Here is a 19388-nt window from a genome sequence, read left to right as displayed (position 1 = left end):
CATAGAGACATAGATTGGACTAGCATAGAGACATAGAGAAGACCAACATAGAGAGGACCAGCATAGAGACATAGAGAGGACCAGCATAGAGACATAGAGAGGACCAGCACAGAGAGGACCAGCATAGAGAGGACCAGCATAGAGACATAGAGATGACCAGCATAGAGACATAGAGAGGACCAGCATAGAGACATAGATTGGACTAGCATAAAGAGGACCAGCATAGAGACATAGAGATGACCAGCATAGAGACATAGATTGGACTAGCATAGAGACATAGAGAAGACCAACATAGAGAGGACCAGCATAGAGACATAGAGAGGACCAGCATAGATACATAGAGAGGACCAGCATAGAGACATAGAGAGGACCAGCACAGAGAGGACCAGCATAGAGACATAGAGATGACCAGCATAGAGACATAGAGAGGACCAGCATAGAGACATAGATTGGACTAGCATAGAGAGGACCAGCATAGAGACATAGAGATGACCAGCATAGAGACATAGAGAGGACCAGCACAGAGAGGACCAGCATAGAGACATAGATTGGACTAGCATAGAGAGGACCAGCATAGAGACATAGAGAAGACCAGCATAGATACATACAGTATATCACAAAAGTGAGTACACCCCTCACATTTTTGTAAACATTTTAGTATATCTTTTCATGTGACAACACTGAAGAAATGACACTTTGCTACAATGTAAAGTAGTGAGTGTACAGCTTGTATAACAGTGTAAATTTGCTGTCCCCTCAAAATAACTCAACACACAGCCATTAATGTCTAAACCGCTGGCAACAAAAGTGAGTACACCCCTAAGTGAAAATGTCCAAATTGGGCCCAATTAGCCATTTTCCCTCCCCGGTGTCATGTGACTGGTTAGTGTTACAAGGTCTCAGGTGTGAATGGGGAGCAGGTGTGTTAAATTTGGTGTCATCGCTCTCACACTCCCTCATACTGACTGGTCACTGGAAGTTCAACATGGCACCTCATGGCAAAGAACTCTCTGAGGATCTAAAAAAAGAATTGTTGCTCTACATAAAGATGGCCTGGGCTATAAAAAGATTGCCAAGACCCTGAAACTGAGCTGCAGCACGGTGGCCAAGACCATACAGCGGTTTAACTGGACAGGTTCCACTCAGAACAGGCCTCGCCATGGTCGACCAAAGAAGTTGAGTTCACGTGCTTAGCGTCATATCCAGAGGTTGTCTTTGGGAAATAGACGTATGAGTGCTGCCAGCATTGCTGCAGAGGTTGAAGGGGTGGGGGGGTCAGCCTGTCAGTGCTCAGACCATACGCCGTACACTGCATCAAATTGGTCTGCATGGCTATCGTCCCAGAAGGAAGCCTCTTCTAAAGATGATGCACAAGAAAGCCCGCAAACAGTTTGCTGAAGACAAGCAGACTAAGGACATGGATTACTGGAACCATGTCCTGTGGTCTGATGAGACCAAGATAAACTTATTTGGTTCAGATGGTGTCAAGCGTGTGTGGCGGCAACCAGGTGAGGAGTACAAAGACAAGTGTGTCTTGCCTACAGTCAAGCATGGTGGTGGGAGTGTCATTGTCTGGGGCTGCATGAGTGCTTCCAGCACTGGGGAGCTACAGTTCATTGAGGGAACCTTGAATGCCAACATGTACTGTGACATACTGAAGCAGAGCATGATCCCCTCCCTTCGGAGACTGGGCCGCAGGGCAGTATTCCAACATGATAACGACCCCAAACACACCTCCAAGACGACCACTGCCTTGCTAAAGAAGCTGAGGGTAAAGGTGATGGACTGGCCAAGCATGTCTCCAGACCTAAACCATATTGAGCATCTGTGGGGCATCCTCAAACGGAAGGAGGAGGAGTGCAAGGTCTCTAACATCCACCAGCTCCGTGATGTCGTCATGGAGGAGTGGAAGAGGACTCCAGTGGCAACCTGTGAAGCTCTGGTGAACTCCATGCCCAAGAGTGTTAAGGCAGTGCTTGAAAATGATGGTGGCCACAAAAAATATTGACACTTTGGGCCCAATTTGGACATTTTCACTTAGGGGTGTACTCACTTTTGTTGCCAGCGGTTTAGACCTTAATGGCTGTGTGTTGAGTTATTTTGAGGGGACAGCAAATTTACACTGTTATACAAGCTGTACACTCACTACTTTACATTGTAGCAAAGTGTCATTTCTTCAGTGTTGTCACATGAAAAGATATACTCAAATATTTACAAAAATGTGAGGGGTGTACTCACTTTTGTGATATACTGTAGATTGGACTAGCATAGAGAGGACCAGCATAGAGACATAGAGAGGACCAGCATAGAGACATAGATTGGACTAGCATAGAGACATAGATTGGACTAGCATAGAGAGGACCAGCATAGAGACATAGAGAGGACCAGCATAGAGACATAGAGAGGACCAGCATAGAGACATAGAGAGGACCAGCATAGATACATAGATTGGACTAGCATAGAGAGGACCAGCATAGAGACATAGAGAGGACCAGCATAGAGACATAGATTGGACTAGCATAGAGACATAGAGAAGACCAGCATAGAGAGGACCAGCATAGAGACATAGAGAGGACCAGCATAGAGACATAGATTGGACTAACATAGAGACATAGAGAGGACCAGCATAGAGAGGACCAGCATAGAGACATAGAGAGGACCAGCATAGAGACGTAGATTGGACTAGCATAGAGACATAGAGAGGACCAGCATAGAGAGGACCAGCATAGAGACATAGAGAGGACCAGCATAGAGACGTAGATTGGACTAGCATAGAGACATAGAGAGGACCAGCATAGAGACATAGATTGGACTAACATAGAGACATAGAGAGGACCAGCATAGAGAGGACCAGCATAGAGACATAGAGAGGACCAGCATAGAGACATAGATTGGACTAGCATAGAGACATAGAGAGGACCAGCATAGAGAGGACCAGCATAGAGACATAGGTGACTGACCAGAAGGAGAGAGTGTAGTCTCCTACGAAGGTCTCACTCTCTCGGACCAGGAAGGTCCCATCCTTGCCCCCGCCCTCACAGTACTCCTGCAGCAGTTTCTCGGCAACCTGTCTCCCATCCCGCCCCCCTCCCAGCTTCCCATGGAACCAGCGCTCTGCACAGTGCTGCTCATTGTTGTTACACTCCTAGATGGGGGGGAGAGGGAGGGGGGAAAGAGGGGGGAGGAAAGAGGGGGGGGGGAGATTAGAAATGCAAATTACAAAACATTCCGTTCCACTTAATTCTACATCCTGCTATTTACCTAGTAAGTACTGTAGTTAGACATTACGTGGTAAAATAGTAATTACCTAACAATTACATTTAGGTTTCTTTCCTCACATTGAAGGTCATTGAGTGTGTTGAAATCTTTCAAGTAGGTCACAGAAAGTATGTTGTTACCAAATATGACCAAACAGGACAGTTAAATAAGGTGTGAGCAAGAATTGTTTGTTCCACTCACATTTGTAACCATCTCTCTCACCTCTTTCCCCCTCCCCCCCTCCTCTTCCTCCTCCTCCTCTTCCTCGGCAGTCTGGTAGTGAGAAGTCTCCTCTGAGTAGTAGATCTTATTACTGCTCAGAACAAAGTAGTGGGGAGTCCATGTCTGAAACACACACACACACACACACACACACACACACACACACACACACACACACACACACACACACACACACACACACACACACACACACACACACACACACACACACACACACATGAGTAACCAACATACAAATGATCACACACACACACATACCTACTGTATGCACACACGTCGCATTCACATATGTTCCCACACACACACTCACGTGGTCTATGGGATCTTCCAGGTAGAGAATGCCATTCCTGAGGGAGTTACTGATGTCAGCCTCAGAGTAGCTGGCTGACGTCACCTCTTCATACAGAGAGCCCTCCACCAGTTTCTTATGCTGAAACACACACACAGTTTAGTAGGTTGACTAGTGGTTGACTTTGGGTCAGTATTGTGTCTGAAATGGCATACTATTCCCTATACTAGTCTTATGACCAGAGGCCCTATAGCCATTTCAGACACAGCCCACAGACTTGGCATGGTCATGTTATGGTCAGTGTGTTTGACCGTTCGGTTGTTCAGTCACCTTGATGAGTATCTTCCTGCGTAGCTGGTAGGGCGAGGGCAGCTCATCTGCATTCACGTCCACTGGTTTGGTCAGCAGCAGATCTCCAAACACCTTCTTAAAGTGAGTAGCCATGTTCCTTTGTTGGACCACACTACAGTGGTCTTCTATGGACAGAATCACTGGGTATCTACAGATACACAAAGATACAAACACGCGTGTAAGACACACACACGTTAAAGAGAGACCGTGAGTGAGTGAGTGAGTGAGTGAGTGAGTGAGTGAGTGAGTGAGTGCGTGCGTGCGTGCGTGCGTGAGTGAGTGAGTGAGTGAGTGAGTGAGTGAGTGAGTGAGTGAGTGAGTGAGTGCGTGAGTGAGTGTCTACTCACTCTGACGTGACAAAGGCATGCTCTTTGATGGTGTGCAGCACGTCCAGAAATTTGATCTTGGAGGTGAGAGTGTGGCCATGGTAGATGATTGGCAGGTCATCGGGCCCATCCCAGCAATCAACTGAAACAATGTTTACACACAGTGCAAGGTCAAAGGTCAAGGTTAGATTTGATCAGTAATTGCCTTGAATGTTCCTGCATGCTTTATTCTTGTGTGGTGTTGCTTCGGCAATACAACATTTTTTCATCATGCCAATAAAGCATTTAGAATAGAATTGAATTGAGAAAGAGAGATAGAGGGAGTTAAAGAAGAATTGAATTGAGAAAGAGAGATAGAGGGAGTTAAAGAAGAATTGAATTGAGAAAGAGAGATAGAGGGAGTTAAAGAAGAATTGAATTGAGAAAGAGAGATAGAGGGAGTTGAAGAAGAATTGAATTGAGAAAGAGAGATAGAGGGAGTTAAAGAAGAATTGAATTGAGAAAGAGAGATAGAGGGAGTTGAAGAAGATGAAGTGTCTTACGTTCTATGCAGCGACAGCCCATCCTCAGGCAACGAGCGTAGGCCTCTAGAGATGACTCACTGGAGAACTGATCACCTGTCAGATACCTGAGAGAGAAGGGGGTGAAAGGAGAGGGAGAGAATGAGGGAGAGGGAGGGAGAGAAGAGGAAGATAGGAGAGGAGGAAAGGAAGTGAAAAGAGAGAGTGTTACATGGAGGGTTGAATGAGCAGTATGGAATTTGGTCATTTGAGAGAGATACAGAGAGCGAGAGAGAGGTAGAGAGAGGTAGAGAGAGGTAGAGGTATAGAGGTGTGACCCTACGTGTTGTGTGATGAGGAGATCCAGTACTGAGACAGGGGTCTCTTCATGTCGTCAGAGACAACAACAGCAGGTCGAGGGTCACACAATGAGTTCTCCTTGGAGTACAGGAACGTCAGGAACTGAACAGAGAACAAAACATTAGAGGATGAGCAGACCAGGGAGAGAGAGAGAGTGGTGTGTATGTCCGTGTGTGTGTGTGTTTGAATGCATGCGTCTTACCTCATCTAGCTGTAGCATAGGTTCGGTCTGTGCTCCACCCCTCAGGTAGCCCATTAGGAACTCTCTGACGCGGCTCAGGTCCGACGCCCATGACTCCTGCATGTGTCACAGGGTCATGACATCATCAACATGTGACCAGGAAACACATCTCAGTCATAGAGTTGGATAGAGGGCTAATTTGCCACAAAGCTTGTTTTAGCATTTGCAGTACCATTGAGGACTCACAATTTTGAAGTAGTCAACTGGGTGGGACTTCCTATGGGTTAAGGAAAGATCACAGAAATTCATCCAGGTCATCGGGAGAGATCACCAATGAATTATACTCCTGAGCAAATGTTCCATAAATACAGGTGGCAGTTAGATCACCAACCTTAGCCTTATCCTATCCCACCTCAAAACCTTCACTGACAGCCTCCTCGACCCACTGCAGTTCGCCTACAGAGCCAACAGGTCTGTGGACGCCGCTGTCAACAAGAATCTCCACTACATCCTTCAGCACCTCGACAACCCAAAGACTAGTGTGAAGTTATCTGACTCCATTTGTCAGTGAATCAACAACTTCCTGTCCAACAGGACACAATACGTGAAGCAGGGAAAACCTCTCTTGGACTCTCTGTCCCTTATTCTATGCTCACTCTAATCCAACGAATGCACCGCCGCCAACCCGTCGGTCAAGCAATTCAAGTTCGCAGATGACACCACCCTGGTCGGCCTTATCTCCAACGGTGACGAGTCCATGTACCGGAGAGAGGTTGACAGGATGGTGGCCTGGTGCAGTCACAAAAAATCTACGGCTTGAAATCAACGGCTCAGCTGTAAGTACGGCTGTGTCATTCAAATTCCTGGGGACCATCATCTCCCACAACCTCAAGTGGGAGGACAACAGCACAGTGGTCACCAAGAAGGCACAACAGAGGGTGCACTTCTTGCGTCAGCTGAATAAATTCAAACTCTCACTCTACACAGCCATCATCGAGTCCATCCTCACCTCCTCGATTACTGTCTGGTTCGGAATGCCTCTGCCTGGTCCAAGGGCAAACTGCAACGGATTGTGGAAATGCTGAGAGGGTCATCGACTGCTACCTGCCCTCCATCGTAAACCTTCACAATTCCAGGACAAGGAAGCATGCAGGAAAGATCATCACCGACCACTTTCACAACGATCGTCACCTCTTCCAAAGACTCCCCTCTGGCGAACGGTTCAGGTCAATCACAACCAAAACCTCCTGCAACCTGAACAGCTTCTTCTCCCATGCTGTGACCCTTACCAACCGGCCACCTGGTCCACCATGATCTTCTGATTCATGGACTATGCACTCTACAATACGCACACTGTCTATGCACCCTGCAATACTCACACTGTCTATGAACCCTACAATACGCACACTGTCTATACACCCCACAATAATCACACTGTCTATGCACCTGGCAATAATCACACAGTCTATGCACCCTGCAATACTCACACTGTCTATGCACCCTGCAATACTCACACTGTCTATGCACCTGGCAATAATCACACTGTCTATGCACCCTGCAATACGCACACTGTCTATACACCCCACAATAATCACACAGTCTATGCACCCTGCAATACTCACACTGTCTATGCACCCTGCAATACTCACACTGTCTATGCACCTGGCAATAATCACACTGTCTATGCACCCTGCAATACTCACACTGTCTATGCACCCTGCAATACTCACACTGTCTATGCACCTGGCAATAATCACACTGTCTATGCACCCTGCAATACTCACACTGTCTATGCACCCTGCAATACTCACACGGTCTATGCACCATGCAATACTCACACTGTCTATGCACCCTGCACTACTCACACTGTCTATGCACCCTGCAATAATCACATGGTCTATGCAGCTTGCAATAATCACACTGTCTATGCACCCTGCAATAATCACACTGTCTATGCACCCTGCAATACTCACACTGTCTATGCACCATGCAATACTCACACTGTCTATGCACCCTGCAATACTCACACTGTCTATGCACCCTACAATAATCACACTGGCTATGCACCCTGCAATAATCACACTGTCTATGCACCCTGCAATAATCACACTGTCTATGCACCCGGCAATATTCACACTGTATATGCACCCTGCAATACTCACACTGTCTATGCACCCTGCAATACTCACGCTGTCTATGCACCCTGCAATAATCACACTGTCAATGAACCCTGCAATAATCACACTGTCAGTGAACCCTGCAATACTCACACTGTCTATGCACCCTGCAATACTCACTCTGTCTATGCACCCTGCAATACTCACACTGTCTATGCACCATGCAATACTCACACTGTCTATGCACCCTGCAATACTCACACTGTCTATGCACCCTACAATAATCACACTGGCTATGCACCCTGCAATAATCACACTGTCTATGCACCCTGCAATAATCACACTGTCTATGCACCCTGCAATACTCACACTGTATATGCACCCTGCAATACTCACACTGTCTATGCACCCTGCAATACTCACGCTGTCTATGCACCCTGCAATAATCACACTGTCAATGAACCCTGCAATAATCACACTGTCAGTGAACCCTGCAATACTCACACTGTCTATGCACCCTGCAGTACTCACTCTGTCTATGCACCCTGCAATACTCACTCTGTATATGCACCCTGCAATACTCACACTGTCTATGCACCCTGCAATACTCACACTGTCTATGCACCCTACAATACTCACGCTGTCTATGCACCCTGCAATACTCACGCTGTCTATGCACCCTGCAATACTCACACTGTCTATGCACCCTGCAATACTCACTCTGTCTATGCACCCTGCAATACTCACTCTGTATATGCACCCTGCAATACTCACGCTGTCTATGCACCCTGCAATACTCACGCTGTCTATGCACCCTGCAATACTCACACTGTCTATGCACCCCACAATACTCACACTGTCTATGCACCCTGCAATACTCACACTGTCTATGCACACTGCAATACTCACGCTGTCTATGCACCCTGTAATACTCACACTGTCTATACACCCTGCAATACTCACACTGTCTATGCACCCTGCCATACTTACACGGTCTTTGCACCCCGCAATAATCACACTGTCTATGCACCCTGCAATAATCACACTGTCTATGCACCCTGCAATAATCACGCTGTCTATGCACCCTGCAATACTCACACTGTCTATGCACCCTACAATACTCACACTGTCTATGCACCCTGCAATACTCACACTGTCTATGCACCCTGCCATACTTACACGGTCTTTGCACCCCGCAATAATCACACTGTCTATGCACCCTGCAATAATCACACTGTCTATGCACCATGCAATACTCACACTGTCTATGCACCCTGCCATACTTACACAGTCTTTGCACCCCGCAATAATCACACTGTCTATGCACCCTGCAATAATCACACTGTCTATGCACCCTGCAATAATCACACTGTCTATGCACTATTCACTTTCATCCTAGAACTGCACATTGCTCTTTTCACTGCCCTTTGCGCTCTGCCACGGACTAACTATATTTCCCCCATTGCATATATTCATGTCCATGTAGTTTTATTCATACATCTCTACCTGCATAAGTTATAATGTAGCTGACTGTATATGGTTTGTAATGTAGTCTGTAGTTTTTAGCCTCAGTGTTCATAGTGTAAATTATGCGTCTATGTATTTTGTCTGTATATTCTGTTTATTGTCTGTCTGTGTATTCTGTTAATTGTCTGTCTGTGTATTCTGTTAATTGTCTGTCTGTGTACACCAATAAAGGTGATTCTGATTCAAGAAGAATACAAAAGAAATGTGAGGTGGGGAGATGGATAGACATCAAAGAAAAGGAGGAGATGCTGATACCTGTTCAGACAACACACTCCTGGTGGCAGTATGTATGTACCCTTTCTGTCACGTTCCTGACCGGTTTTCTGTTATTTTGTATGTGTTTGACGGTCAGGGCGTGAGTTTGGGTGGGTAGTCTATGTTTTGTGTTTCTATGTTGGTTTAATGGGTGACCTGATATGGTTCTCAATTAGAGGCAGGTGGTTTTCATCTCCTCTGATTGAGAATCATATTAAGGTAGGTGTTTTCACATGGTTTGTTGTGGGTGGTTGTCTCCTGTGTCAGTGTCTGTGTATGTTACGCCACACGGGACTGTTTTCGGTTTTGTTTGTTTGTTTGTTTTATGTAGTCATTTTTCCTGTTCGTGCGTTCTTCGTGTTACATGTAAGTTCGTAGTCCAGGTCTGTCTACATTCGTTTTTTTGTTATTTTGTTTAATAAATATCATGTCTTATCACGACGCTGCATTTTGGTTTAATCCCTGCTCCTCCTCTTTGGAGGAAGAGGAACACCGTTACAGAACCACCCACCACAACAGAACCAAGTAGCGTAAGTTCGCGCAGCGGCCGAGTAATCAGGACTCGTGGACTTGGGAGGACGTATTAAACGGAAAGGGTTGCTACACATGGGAGGAGATCCGGGCTGGAAGGGATCGCCTCCCATGGGAACAGCTGGAGGCATTGAGGAGAGCAGAGGCTACCGGAGAAAGGAACCGAAGCTATGAAGGTACGCGGCTAGCAAGGAAGCCCGAGAAGAAACCCCAAAAATGTATTGGGGGGGGCTAAGAGGTAGTGGGCCAAGGGCAGGTAGGAGACCTGCGCCCACTTCCCAGGCTAACCGTGGAGAGCGGGAGTACGGGCAGACACCGTGTTACGCAGTAGAGCGCACGGTGTCTCCTGTACGTGTGCATAGCCCGGTGCGGGTTATTCCACCTCCCCGCACTGGTAGGGCTAGATTGAGCATTGAGCCAAGTGCCATGAAGCCGGCTCTACATATCTGGCCACCAGTACGTCTCCTTGGGCCGGCTTACATGGCACCAGCCTTACGCATGGTGTCCCCGGTTCGCCTACATAGCCCGGTGCGGGTTATTCCACCTCCCCGCACTGGTCGGGCGACGGGGAGCATTCAACCAGGTAAGGTTGGGCAGGCTCAATGCTCAAGGGAGCCAGTACGCCTGCACGGTCCGGTATTTCCGGCGCCACCTCCCGCCCCAGCCCAGTACCACCAGTGCCTACACCACGCACCAGGCTTCCAGTGCGTTTCCAGAGCCCTGTTCCTCCTCCACGCACTCTTCCTATGGTGCGTGTATCCAGTTCGGTGCCTCCAGTTCCGGCACCACGCACTAAGCCTCCTGTGCGTCTCCAGAGCCCTGTACGCACTGTTCCTTCTCCCCGTACTCGTCCTGATGTGCGTGCCCTCAGCCCGGTGCCACCAGTGCCGGTACCACGCACCAGGCCTATAGTGCGCTTCGAGAGGTCAGTGTGCCCTGTCCCTGCTCCCCGCACTAGCCTTGAAGTGCGTGTCTCCAGTCCGGTGCCTCCAGTTCCGGCACCACGCACCAGGCCTACAGTGCGCCTCAGTCGGCTAGAGTCTGTAGTCTGCCCAACGCCGTCTGAGCCATCCGTCTCCCCAGCGCCATCTGAGCCATCTGTCTCCCCAGCGCCGTCTGAGCCATCCGTCTCCCCAGCGCCGTCTGAGCCATCCGTCTCCCCAGCGCCGTCTGAGCCATCCGTCTGCCCAGCGCCGTCTGAGCCATCCGTCTGCCCAGCGCCGTCTGAGCCATCCGTCTGCCCAGCGCCGTCTGAGCCATCCGTCTCCCCAGCGCCATCTGAGCCATCCGTCTCCCCAGCGCCATCTGAGCCATCCGTCTCCCCAGCGCCGTCTGAGCCATCCGTCTCCCCAGCGCCGTCTGAGCCATCCGTCTGCCCAGCGCCGTCTGAGCCATCCGTCTGCCCAGCGCCGTCTGAGCCATCCGTCTGCCCAGCGCCGTCTGAGCCATCCGTCTGCCCAGCGCCGTCTGAGCCATCCGTCTGCCCAGCGCCGTCTGAGCCATCCGTCTGCCCAGTGCCGTCTGAGCCATCCGTCTGTCCCGAGCCATTAGAGCCGCCCGTCTGTCCCGAGCCGTCAGAGCCGTTCGTCAGTCAGGAGCCGCTAGAGCCATTCGTCAGTCAGGATCTGCCAGAGCCGCCAACTAGACAGGATCTGCCAGAACCGCCAGTGAGCCATGAGCGTCCAGAGCCGCCAGTGAGCCATGAGCGTCCAGAGCCGTCAGCCAGCCATGAGCGTCCAGAGCCGTCAGCCAGCCATGAGCGTCCAGAGCCGTCAGCCAGCCATGAGCGTCCAGAGCCGTCAGCCAGCCATGAGCGTCCAGAGCCGTCACCCAGCCATGAGCGTCCAGAGCCGTCAGCCAGCCATGAGCGTCCAGAGCCGTCAGCCAGCCATGAGCGTCCAGAGCCGTCAGCCAGCCATGAGCGTCCAGAGCCGTCAGCCAGCCATGAGCGTCCAGAGCCGTCAGCCAGCCATGAGCGTCCAGAGCCGTCAGCCAGCCATGAGCGTCCAGAGCCGTCAGCCAGCCATGAGCGTCCAGAGCCGTCAGCCAGCCATGAGCGTCCAGAGCTGTCATTCATCCAGAACTGCCTCTCAGTCCAGAGCTGTCTCTCTGTCCGGAGCTGCCCCTCAGTCCGGAGTTGCCCCTCTATCCTGAGCTACCTTTCTATCCTGAGCTACCTCTCTGTCCTGAGCTACCTTGTCCCGGAGCTGTTCCTTATCTTGGTGTTGCCCCTCAAATTAGGTGGGTGGAATATGAGGGTGGTCATTCTAAGGGGGAGACGTAAGCTGGGATTGACTATGGTGGGGTGGGGACCTCGCCCAGAGCCTGAGCCACCACCGTGGTCAGACGCCCACCCAGACCCTCCCCTAGACTTTTGGTGGTGCGTTCGGAGTACGCACCTTGAGGGGGGGGTTATGTCACGTTCCTGACCGGTTTTCTGTTATTTTGTATGTGTTTGACGGTCAGGGCGTGAGTTTGGGTGGGTAGTCTATGTTTTGTGTTTCTATGTTGGTTAATGGGTACCTGATATGGTTCTCAATTAGAGGCAGGTGGTTTTCATCTCCTCTGATTGAGAATCATATTAAGGTAGGTGTTTTCACATGGTTTGTTGTGGGTGGTTGTCTCCTGTGTCAGTGTCTGTGTATGTTACGCCACACGGGACTGTTTTCGGTTTTGTTTGTTTGTTTGTTTTATGTAGTCATTTTTCCTGTTCGTGCGTTCTTCGTGTTACATGTAAGTTCGTAGTCCATGTCTGTCTACATTTGTTTTTTTGTTATTTTGTTTAATAAATATCATGTCTTATCACGACGCTGCATTTTGGTTTAATCCCTGCTCCTCCTCTTCGGAGGAAGAGGAACACCGTTACACTTTCAGTTTGTTTACAAACTGTCAATAAACTCATAGAAGTAGTAGAAGAAGACATTGAGAACATTAAAATGGAGATAGTTCTCAATGGCACTGTCCATGCTATCACATAAACCATTAGTGCAGAGATGCAGAGATTAGCTCTCTAGTACATCTCTAGAGAGCTCATACAGTTACAGACAGCAGCATCTGTTTCACTGAGCAGGAGACTCTCACAGCAGCACTGTGTAATACGTTAACCGTGAAGCACGTGAAAATGTGCCAGTACCTTCTGATCCAGCTGTAGAAACTTCTGGAAGTCGTAAAAAGAGATCTGACACAGCTCTGGTCTGTCCACATTCCTACACACACACACACGCACACGCAGGCACACACACACACCCACACACACACACACAGAAAACGTTTTAAAGGGCAGTACAATATCTATAGGTTACCTCTAATTAGTAGGTTGAGAATAGAGGAGAATAAAAAAGAAATGTGAGCTAGGAAGATAGATAGACATCAAAGAAATGGAGGAGATTTGGGAAGACATATTGGGACAATAGGAGGTGGAGGAAAAGAGAAGAGGAGGTGGGACTCACCGGAGGGGGAAGGAGAGCTCCAGCTGCTCAATGATCTGAGGGAACAACGGGAGAGCCAGGTGAGGGAGGGGTACACAGGGCATGGAGTGTGTGTGTGTATTTGTGTGTGTGTGTGTGCATGAGCATTTGTGTGTGTGTCTACGTATATTTTCTAATACTCACACTCCTCTGTGCGTCGAACATCAATGTTCTGTAGAGCTGAGCAAAGTGAGGGAAGGAGAGATCACACCTGGCTTCCACTTCCTGTCCAGACAGGAAGTACACAAGTGATTACATGTACAAATCATCTAATTTAAAACTGTGGCAGCCTGTACATGCCTGGGGATTTCTATCATCTATTACCTGTAGCTTGTCTTTGAGGAAGCGCATGTTGGGGACTCTGTAGTTGATATGAGGTAACAGGGCCTTCACATCCTTTACTGTAATACTGGACAGGACAATACAATAAAAAAACAAGAGATTTAACAGAGACAATAGAACATTACTGACTGGACAATAAAATGTTACATCTATTCAAATCAGTTTGAATTGTCACTCTTCCATCAGGTCCAGTGACTTGCTCAGTACCTATCTGAACCAGCAGGGGAGGTACGTTGACCAAAGGAAGGATTACAGTATTATAGTTCTGTTAAGTTGTATTTCAGTCTGTTTCCAGCAAGAACCATAGTAGAGTAAAGTTATGTTTCTAGCCAGAGCTAGAATGGAGTTTAGTTATGTTTCCAGCCATAGCAAGTGTGGAGTTTAGTTATGTTTCCAGCCATAGCAAGTGTAGAGTTTAGTTATGTTTCTAGCCAGAGTAGATTTTAGTTATGTTTCAAGGCAGAGCTAGAGAGGAGTTTAGTTATGTTTCCAGCCAGAGCTAGAGTGGAGGTTAGTTATGTTTCCAGCCAGAGCAAGAATAGAGTTTAGTTATGTTTCAAGGCAGAGCTAGAGTGGAGTTTAGTAATGTTTCAAGGCAGAGCTAGAGTAGAGTTTAGTTATGTTTCAAGGCAGAGCTAGAGTGGAGTTTAGTTATGTTTCCAGCCAGAGCAAGAGTAGAGTTTAGTTATGTTTCAAGGCAGAGCTAGAGTGGAGTTTAGTTATGTTTCCAGCCAGAGCAAGAGTAGAGTTTAGTTATGTTTCAAGGCAGAGCTAGAATGGAGTTTAGTTATGTTTCCAGCCAGAGCAAGAGTAGAGTTTAGTTATGTTTCAAGGCAGAGCTAGAGTGGAGTTTAGTCATGTTTCAAGGCAGAGCTAGAGTGGAGTTTAGTTATGTTTCGAGCAAGAGGTAGAGCAGAGTTTAGTTATGTTTCAAGACAGAGCTAGAGTGGAGTTTAGTATTGTTTCAAGACAGAGCTAGAGTGGAGTTTAGTTATGTTTCCAGCAAGAGCTAGAGCAGAATTTAGTTATGTTTCCAGACAGAGCTAGAGTGGAGATTAGTTATGTTTCAAGGCAGAGCTAGAGTGGAGTTTAGTTATGTTTCCAGACAGAGCTAGAGTGGAGTTTAGTTATGTTTCCAGACAGAGCTAGAGTGGAGTTTAGTTATGTTTCCAGACAGAGCTAGAGTGGAGTTTAGTTATGTTTCCAGCGAGAGCTAGAGTGGAGTTTAGTTATTTTTTATTTATGGAGTATCACAGTTCTGTTTAGTTAATTTAGAGACATAGCTAGACTGCATTTTAGTTATGGAATAACACAGTTCTGTTTAGTTCGTTTAGAACCAGAGCTAGCATCGTTTAGTTATTGAGTATCACAGTTCTGTTAAGTTCGTTTAGAACCAGAGCTGAGATTAGTTTAGTTATGGAGTATCACAGTTCTGTTAAGTTCGTTTAAAACAAGAGTGCAGTTTAGTTATTGAGTATGTCACGTCCTGAACTTAGTTCCTTTTTATGTCTCTATTTTAGTTTGGTCAGGGCGTGAGTTGGGGTGGGCAGTCTATGTTCTTTTTCTATGTTGTTGTGTTTCTATGTGTTTGGCCTGGTGTGGTTCCCAATCAGAGGCAGCTATCTATCGTTGTCTCTGATTGGGAGCCATACTTAGGTAGCCTGTTTTCCTACTATGATTTGTGGGTAGTTGTTTTCTGTCTTTGTATTAGTTACCAGACGGAACTGTTTCGGTTGTTCTTTGTTTGTTTATTTTGTATTTTAGTGTTCAGTGCATTTTAATAAAATTACGAACACTTACCACGCTGCACATTGGTCCGATCCTTCCTACTCCTCCTCAGACGAAGAGGAGATCCGTTACAGAACTACCCACCAAAAAAGGACCAAGCAGTGTGGTAACCAGAAGCAGAGGGTTCTGGAGTCCTGGACTTGGGAGGAGATACTGGAAGGCAAGGGACCCTGGGCACAGGCTGGGGAATATCGCTGCCCCAAGGAAGAACTGGAGGCAGCGAAAGCTGAGTGGCGGCGATATGAGGTAAGGCAGCGCAACAGGCACGAGAGGCAGCCCCCCAATTTTTTGGGGGGGGGCACACGGTGAGATTGGCGGTGTCAGGCGATAGACCTGAGCCAACTCCCCGTGCTTACCGAAAGCAGCGTTGTACTGGTCAGGCACCGTGTTATGCGGTGGAGCGCACGGTGTCGCCAGTACGCGCTCATAGCCCGGAGCGCTATAGGCCAGCCCCACGCAAGTGCCATGCGAGAGTGGGCATCCAGCCAGGGCGTGTTGTGCCGGCTCAGCGTGTTTGGTCTCCGGTACGCCGTTTCGGCCCAGGGTATCCTGCGCCGGCTCTGCGTGCTGTGTCTCCGGGGCGCTGGGAGGGTGCAGTGCGTCCTATGCCTGCGCTCCGCTCGTGCCGGGCGAATGTGGGCATTGAGCCTAAGGTAGAGGTGCGAGTGGTATGCACCAGATCTCCAGTGCTCACCCACAGCCCGGTTCAACCTGTGCCCTGCACTCTGGAGGGTCCGGGCTAAAGTGGTCATCCAGCCTGGAGGAGTGGTGCCAAGGCTGCGCACCAGAGCTCCAGTGCTCCCCCACAGCCCGTTCCATCCGGTGCCTCCTCTACGCACCAGGCCTCCTGTAGGTCTCCCCAGCCTGGTGGGTCCTGTGGCAGCCCCACGCACCAGGCTGTCTCTCCGTCTCCTCCCTCCAGGTTCTCCCGTCAGTCAGGAGCTGCCAGAGCCGCCCGTCAGTCGGTAGCTCCCAGCGCCGTCCGTCAGTCAGGAGCTGCCAGAGCCGCCCGTCAGTCAGGAGCTGCCAGAGCCACCCGTCAGTCAGGAGCTGCCAGAGCCGCCCTTCACTCAGGAGCTGCCAGAGCCGCCCTTCACTCAGGAGCTGCCAGAGTCGCCCTTCACTCAGGAGCTGCCAGAGTCGCCCTTCACTCAGGAGCTGCCAGAGTCGCCCTTCACTCAGGAGCTGCCAGAGTCGCCCTTCACTCAGGAGCTGCCAGAGTCGCCCTTCACTCAGGAGCTGCCAGAGTCGCCCTTCACTCAGGAGCTGCCAGAGTCGCCCGCCTGTCCGGCGCTGCCAGAGTCTCCCGCCTGTCCGGCGCTGCCAGAGTCTCCCGCCTGTCCGGCGCTGCCAGAGTCTCCCGTCTATTTGGGGCCCGCTGCAAGGGTTCCCAGTCCGGGGTCGGCGGCGAGGGTCGCCGCTCCAAAGGCGCCACCTAAGTGGGCTAAGACTATGGTGGAGTGGGGTCCACGTCCCGCACCAGAGCCGCCACCGCGGACAGATGCCCACCCAGATGTGGTTGGGTGTGTTCCCAATCAGAGGCAGCTATCTATCGTTGTCTCTGATTGGGAGCCATACTTAGGTAGCCTGTTTTCCTACTATGATTTGTGGGTAGTTGTTTTCTGTCTTTGCATTAGTTACAAGACGGAACTGTTTCGGTTGTTCTTTGTTTGTTTATTTTGTATTTTAGTGTTCAGTGCATTTTAATAAAATGACGAACACTTACCACGCTGCACATTGGTCCGATCCTTCCTACTCCTCCTCAGACGAAGAGGAGATCCGTTACAGAGTATCACAGTTCTGTTTAGTTCGTTTAGAACCAGAGCTGAGATTAGTTTAGTTATGGAGTATCACAGTTCTGTTAATTTAGTTTAAAACAAGCGTGCAGTTTAGTTATTGAGTATCACAGTACTGTTTAGTTAGTTTAGAACCAGAGCGGAGTTTTGTTATGGAGTATCACAGTTCTGTTTAGTTAGTTTAGAACCAGAGCGGAGTTTTGTTATGGAGTATCACAGTTCTGTTTAGTTCATTTAGAACCAGAGGTAGAGTATTTTACTTATGGAGTATCACAGTTCTGTTTAGTTAGTTTAGAACCAGAGCTAGAGTATTTTAGTTATGGAGTATCACAGTACTGTTTAGTTCATTTAGAGCCAGAGCTAGAGTATTTTAGTTATGGAGTATCTCAGTACTGTTTAGTTCATTTAGAGCCAGAGCTAGAGTATTTTAGTTATGGAGTATCACAGTACTGTTTAGTTCATTTAGAGCCAGAGCTAGAGTATTTTAGTTATGGAGTATCACAGTACTGTTTACTTCATTTAGAGCCAGAGCTAGAGTATTTTAGTTATGGAGTATCTCAGTACTGTTTAGTTCATTTAGAACCAGCGCAGAGTTTTGTTATGGAGTATCACAGTTCTGTTTAGTTCGTTCAGAACCAGAGCGGAGTTTTGTTACGGAGTATCAAAGTTCTGTTTAGTTTGTTTAGAACCAGATCTAGAGTAGTTTAATTATGAAGTATTAGAGTTCTGTTTAGTTCATTTAGAACCAGAGCTAGAGTAGTTTAATTATGAAGTATTAGAGTTCTGTTTAGTTCATTTAGAACCAGAGCTAGAGTAGTTTAATTATGAAGTATTAGAGTTCTGTTTAGTTCATTTAGAACCAGAGCTAGAGTAGTTTAATTATGAAGTATTAGAGTTCTGTTTAGTTCATTTAGAACCAGAGCTAGAGTAGTTTAATTATGAAGTATTAGAGTTCTGTTAAGTTTGTTTAGAACCAGATCTAGAGTAATTTAATTATGGAGTATCACAGTTCAGATTAGTTCATTTAGAACCAGCGCTAGAGTAGTTTAATTATGAAGTATTAGAGTTCTGTTTAGTTAATTTAGAACCAGAGCTAGAGTAGTTTAATTATGAAGTATTAGAGTTCTGTTTAGTTTGTTTAGAACCAGAGCTATGGGCGAGTGGCAGCCGGAAAGCCTCCTGCTTGGTCTCAATGTTTGGGCTCCACAGGGAGGGGCGGAGAGCAGGGGGGTGATCTCTCTCTCTCTCCCCGCTTCCACCGGACGGGCCAGAGAAGGGGAGCAGGGCTGGGTCTTGCTGGGTTGGGTACACACTGGATATCATACTCTCTCTCTCTGAGCCTCTCTCAGTATCTGTCTCTGTGTGTTTTTCTTTCTTTCTAACTCTTTTCCCTTATATACTATATGTCTCTCCTCCTCTCTGTAGACCTCTCTTCATCAATCCCTCTCTAGTTTCCTCTTTCTTTTGCTATCACTCTCAGACAGTATCTCTGTGTTTTGGGACTCTCAGACAGTCTCTGTGTTATGGGACTCTCAGACAGTCTCTTTGTGTTATGGAACTCTCAGACAGTCTCTTTGTGTTATGGGACTCTCAGACAGTCTCTTTGTGTTATGGGACTCTCAGACAGTCTCTTTGTGTTATGGGACTCTCAGACAGTCTATTTGTGTTTTGGGACTCCCAGACATTCTCCCTGTGTTATGGGAAATCTCCACCCCCCTCACTCTGTCCTGCCCCTCCTGCAGGGTTGGGGCACATGGCCGATCACTTTGTTGATTAACTAGACACAAGCTGCTGTCCTCCAGCGTCTCAGAGAGTACTGATAGTCTCTATGTCTGTGTGTGTGTGTGTCTCTCTCTCTCTCTCTCTCTCTCTCTCTCTCTCTCTCTCTCTGTCACTGTCTTGGTCTTTCCCTATCTTCCCCATTATTTCTCTGGCTAGCATGTATCCCTCCGTCCCTATGTTCTGTTCATCCTCTGTTCAATCAACTCTCTTTTGTTTAACTCGTTATTTATCACCCCTCATTATTTTGCTCTGATTTGGAGCTCCTGTTTCTATTT

The 19388-nt window shown here is 48.1% G+C and overlaps 1 protein-coding gene across 2 annotated transcripts in view; it reads right to left on the bottom strand.

The window, feature by feature from the left end:
* The window catches only part of LOC139541446 (1-phosphatidylinositol 4,5-bisphosphate phosphodiesterase gamma-1-like), a 79927-nt gene that overhangs the window by 38054 nt on the left and 22485 nt on the right, over positions 1 to 19388 (bottom strand). For both annotated transcript variants that reach the window (XM_071346107.1, XM_071346106.1), the window contains exons 6-17: positions 13730 to 13814; positions 13550 to 13630; positions 13388 to 13422; positions 13072 to 13144; positions 5530 to 5625; positions 5311 to 5429; positions 5010 to 5095; positions 4489 to 4609; positions 4121 to 4289; positions 3812 to 3931; positions 3481 to 3603; positions 2961 to 3145 (exon numbers count right to left, since the gene is read on the bottom strand). In XM_071346107.1, the coding sequence (XP_071202208.1) occupies positions 2961 to 3145; positions 3481 to 3603; positions 3812 to 3931; positions 4121 to 4289; positions 4489 to 4609; positions 5010 to 5095; positions 5311 to 5429; positions 5530 to 5625; positions 13072 to 13144; positions 13388 to 13422; positions 13550 to 13630; positions 13730 to 13814 (1293 nt within the window). The remainder of the gene's footprint in view (positions 1 to 2960; positions 3146 to 3480; positions 3604 to 3811; positions 3932 to 4120; positions 4290 to 4488; positions 4610 to 5009; positions 5096 to 5310; positions 5430 to 5529; positions 5626 to 13071; positions 13145 to 13387; positions 13423 to 13549; positions 13631 to 13729; positions 13815 to 19388) is intronic.

Source organism: Salvelinus alpinus, chromosome 16, assembly GCF_045679555.1.
Source record: "Salvelinus alpinus chromosome 16, SLU_Salpinus.1, whole genome shotgun sequence".
Classification (NCBI taxonomy): Eukaryota; Metazoa; Chordata; class Actinopteri; order Salmoniformes; family Salmonidae; genus Salvelinus; species Salvelinus alpinus.
This window is presented reverse-complemented; position numbering and strand designations above follow the sequence as displayed.